The 4,857-nt window shown below is 46.4% G+C and overlaps 1 protein-coding gene across 1 annotated transcript; it reads right to left on the bottom strand.

Annotated features, from left to right (window-relative positions):
• Positions 1–3,152: 3,152 nt before the first annotated feature.
• Positions 3,153–3,908, bottom strand: LOC139460380 (uncharacterized). Its single transcript, XM_071241872.1, has one exon. The coding sequence runs from the start codon at positions 3,906–3,908 to the stop codon at positions 3,153–3,155; it is 756 nt and encodes a 251-aa protein (XP_071097973.1).
• Positions 3,909–4,857: the final 949 nt, after the last annotated feature.

The following is a 4,857-nucleotide window of genomic DNA, read 5'->3' as shown; positions in this document are numbered from 1 at the left end:
GGGCGGTCGGATAGCCTAGTAGTTAAAACGTTCGCTCGTCACGCCGAAGACCCGGGTTCGATTCCCGACATGGGTACAATGTGTGAAGCCCATTTCTGGTGTCCCCCGCCGTGACATTGCTGGGATATTGTTAAAAGCGGCGTAAAACCATACTCACTCACTTACTCAGGTGAACAATTGACTTGCCCTTGCATGTGTTTGTGATGGGTGCCACTGGTGTGGCATGATACGCTCACCTTTTTCGTGAACACCTGGTTACATTACTATCTGATAGTGATTCATAAACACATGCTCGTGATACAGTCGGAATCGTACAGTCGACTCGGCTTTATGCAGAGATTTCTATTGGATATGGAACGGGTTTTGTCACTATATTTATTTGATAGAATGGAAGAAGTTGACGTTTATCAGTCAATCCTGTCTTAATTAATGTTGGCGACAGATAATCGTATCCGACTGTCGTCATTGTGTACACAGACCACAGTCAAGGTGACGAGGATATTGCCGGGAACCGAAGACGACTTAATTAACATTGATCGCCTTGGACCAGTCTAGAATGAAACCTCTAAATCAACATTGTATATTTCCAGGTGCCAAAAACGGGCCTTGTACCAGTTTACTGAGACAGTTAGTAGCAAATGACGGTATTTCCAGACGCAATGGTGCGAATGGCGACATTCAGTTGATAGAAGAGACAGATGCACTAGTTTGTTTATACCCCAACTCGGACTTTGCAACCAGGTCTTGATATGTTTCTACCTTCTCTTGTTTCATGCAAATAGTTTATTAAAATGAAATGTCCTGATGATAACTTACACCTTTTTCGATTATCCTGGGCATTCTATTAAGATAAATATCCTCGACTCATTCGCCACCCATTCAACACACATGTCTAAGTATGGAATCCATCTCGACCATGAGACCGCCTCCGTGGTCTAGTGGTAGAGCGTCCGCCCGCAGAGCCGAAGGTCCGGGGTTCGATCACCGACCGCGTCATACCAAAAGAAGTTAAAATATGGTACTTGTTGTTACCCTGTCTGGCGCTCGGCATTAAGGGGGTAAAACAAGGACTGATCGGCTCGGAGTCAGTATACTGTGTCTGAGTGGGGTATTCATGTTTAACTGCGGCATGGTATCTGGGTGAGCTAGCACTATAAATCGGCATCAGTTCGGACTAGTACAAAAAGCCACACAAACACTCACACACGTACGTGCACGTCGCAATTTAAGTGCTATAATCTTGGACGCGACGTTACACCCCATTTCACCTCACTTCACCTCATCTCGATCAAGTGACTAATTTGATTGAACGACGAGTGGGAGTTGTTTATCGTACAATAAAACAATGCGGGGAGAATAAACCATGAGGGGCGCGTTTATCTACGTTGCCTAACTACATATACGGGGAACAACTCACAAGACACCTCCCTCTCAAAAATAACATTGTCCAATTACGACGTCATCAAGTTGCGAGCGCATGTTTGAATCTCCAGAACATCGCGTTTCCATTTGGGAATCAACACGTACCACATTCGCTTCATTCATGATTTATATGTGGCTTTAAACAACATTTGGTTATATCACGGCGCTGGTCATGTGCAGTAGTCACGTCGCGCAAAATTCAGTGATCTTCAGCGTCTTGCACACATCATACGGATGGACGTGATTGCACCATGTATGAATTCGTACCAGGGAATTCCAAAGGTTTTCCCCAGGAATGTGGAAGTAGTCAGTGTTAATGCCATTTCAAGAATACAGTCACGTGAAGAACGTCATGTCACCGACCTCTCGTCCAAGCCCTATATCTTGTAAACTTCACATTAAAAAATTAGTTATTGTTATAACCAAATGAAACACAACCCATTATCCGATAGGGGTAACTGTTCATAGCCGAGGGATATGTTACCACAATAACCTTGGTAACATTGTTTGGTTTGACTTCTTGGCGCGTGTCTGAATTCCATTAACATGTTACATATCCTAAAACTGGCTTATCAGCAAATCTCGCTGCACTGCGCGCGACAGATACTAGAGCAAGGCATGCCAGAAATGCGAAACCTAAAGCTTCCGAAAGGAAGCCTTAGGAATCACGTGCGTCGGGGGGACCAGCGCCATCTGATTGGCCGTTAACAGTTGTACAAGGCGGAGCAAAAAACATCGTTTTTCCGTTCATTTTACGCTTGAAAAACTCGACCCTTTTCTGGACACTTTCTAGACGCTCACCAATTAATCAATTTTAATGAATTATTAGTCGTTTTTCCGTCCAATGACCATATACGGAAAAAACGACGTTTTCGTATTTGCAGTGACAGTATTTCGCTTAGCTTGATTGAACAATAGCTCGGCATTTCCCCAAAAAACTTCTCTTCACAACGCACAACTTTACACCAATTTTCCCTGTGTCCAGCGAGTTCACCAGAACGCAGTTCAGTACAAGATTAATCCAGACCAGTTACGTTTGACGCAGCCTAGCAAACAAATAACATGTCTGCTAGCCCACGTTTTATTACCTATAGCTCAAACAAGCAGTAACAAATCACCCTCACCGCAGGGATGTGTTCCAATTTCGCACAGTACACTAATTAACATGTCAGATTGTAAGGCCTGGCGCCCATTATTTTGTATGTTTCATTTTGGGATATACGAAGAGCAAAGTACATGTTGATCTTCCTCCATGTTGCCTTTCCCCCGTGTTGGTCTTCCTCCATGTTGGCTTTCCCCCGTGTTGGTCTTCCTCCATGTTGGCTCTCCTCCATGTTGGTCTTCCTTCATGTTGACTTTCCCCCATGTTGGTCTTTCTCCATGTTGACTTTCCCCCGTGTTGGTCTTCCTCCATGATGGCTTTTCCCTATGGTGGTCTTCCTCCATGTTGGCTACCCCCCGTGTTGGTCTTCCTTCATGTTGGCTCTCCCCCATGTTGCTCTTCCTCCATGTTGGCTTTCCCCCGTGTTGGCCTTCCTCCATGATGGCATTTCCCGATGGTGGTCTTTCTCCATGTTGGCTACCCCCCGTGTTGGTCTTCCTCCATGTTGGCTCTCCCCCATGTTGGTCTTCCTCTATGTTGACTCTCCCCCATGTTGGTCTTCCTCCATGTTGGCTTTCCCCCGTGTTGGTCCTCCTCCATGTTAGCTTTCCCCCGTGTTGGTCTTCCTTCATGTTGGCTTTCCCACGTGTTGGTCTTCCTCCATGTTAGCTTTCCCCCGTGTTGGTCTTCCTCCATGTTGGCTTTCCCCCGTGTTGGTCTTCCTCCATGATGGCTTTTCCCTATGGTGGTCTTCCTCCACGTTGGCTTTCCCCCGTGTTGGTCCTCCTCCATGTTGGCTTTCCCACGTGTTGGTCTTCCTCCATGTTAGCTTTCCCCCGTGTTGGTCTTCCTCCATGTTGGCTTTCCCCCGTGTTGGTCTTCCTCCATGATGGCTTTTCCCTATGGTGGTCTTCCTCCACGTTGGCTTTCCCCCATGTTGGTCTTCCTCCATGTCGGCTTTCCCCCATGTTGGTCTTCCTCCATGTTGGCTTTCCCCCGTGTTGGTCTTCCTCCATGTTGGCTTTCCTCCGTGTTGGTCTTCCTCCGTGTTGGCTTTCCCCAATGTTGGTCTTCCTCCATGTTGGCTTTCCCCCGAGTTGGTCTTCCTCCATGTTAGTTTTCCCCCATGTTGGTCTTCCTCCATGTTGGCTTTCCCCCATGATGGTCCTCCTCCATGTTGGCTTTCCCTCGTGTTGGTCTTCCTCCATGTTGGCTTTCCCCCGTGTTGGTCTTCCTCCATGTTGGCTTTCCCCCATGTTGGTCCTCCTCCACGTTGGCTTTCCCCCATGTTGGTCCTCCTCCACGTTGGCTTTCCCCCATGTTGGTCTTCTTCCATGTTGGTCTTCCTCCATGTTGGCTTTCCTTCGTGTTGGTCTTCCTCCATGTTGGCTTTCCCTCGTGTTGGTCTTCATCCATGTAGGCTTTACCCCCGTGTTGACTTTCTTCCATGTTGAACACACCAACAAACTCATGTAAGATACAGAAAACGAAGAGAGGCGCTCAACGCTCGATTGTAAGCGTGGTCAATTGAACTAGTAAGGCTGCACGAGTTATGGCTCTTTAACAGTTTTGGTCTTCAACACGTAATGCTGCAGTAAAAGAGGCCAGATCCATTCCGGTTCACTCCGTTCATTTTCCGCTACCTACATTATACCTCGGGCGGCAATGAGGAGAAATATTACATCATTTCACTGCAATTTATGCCATTGATGTTACAACATGTCTCGAGAATGTCCGGGTTGGAATTGGTCCAAACTCAAACATTACAGGATCAGGTGGAATTGGTCCAAACTCAAACATAACAGGATCAGGTGGAATTGGTCCAAACTCAAACATAACAGGATCGGGTGGAATTGGTCCAAACTCAAACATAACAGGATCGGGTGGAATTGGTCCAAACTCAAACATAACAGGATCGGGTGGAATTGGTCCAAACTCAAACATAACAGGATCGGGTGGAATTGGTCCAAACTCAAACATAACAGGATCGGGTGGAATTGGTCCAAACTCAAACATAACAGGATCGGGTGGAATTGGTCCAAACTCAAACATAACAGGATCGGGTGGAATTGGTCCAAACTCAAACATAACAGGATCGGGTGGAATTGGTCCAAACTCAAACATAACAGGATCGGGTGGACAGGCTCGCTGGCGTGATAGATGCATGTCGTCGTGTCCGAATTGCGTAGATCGATATTCATGAGGTCAATCAATGGATTGTCTGGCCCAAACTCTATTATTTACAGACAGATGTCATATACATGTAGTTGGAATATTGCTGAGTGCAGCGTTAAACAAAGAAAAACGTAATTGTTGATGACAATGGTTGTCAT

Source organism: Haliotis cracherodii, unplaced genomic scaffold (genome assembly GCF_022045235.1).
Source record: "Haliotis cracherodii isolate W230 unplaced genomic scaffold, xgHalCrac1.p SCAF_14, whole genome shotgun sequence".
NCBI lineage: Eukaryota > Metazoa > Mollusca > Gastropoda > Lepetellida > Haliotidae > Haliotis > Haliotis cracherodii.
The sequence above is the reverse complement of the archived record's forward strand: the minus strand, read 5'-3'. Positions and strand labels throughout refer to the sequence as shown.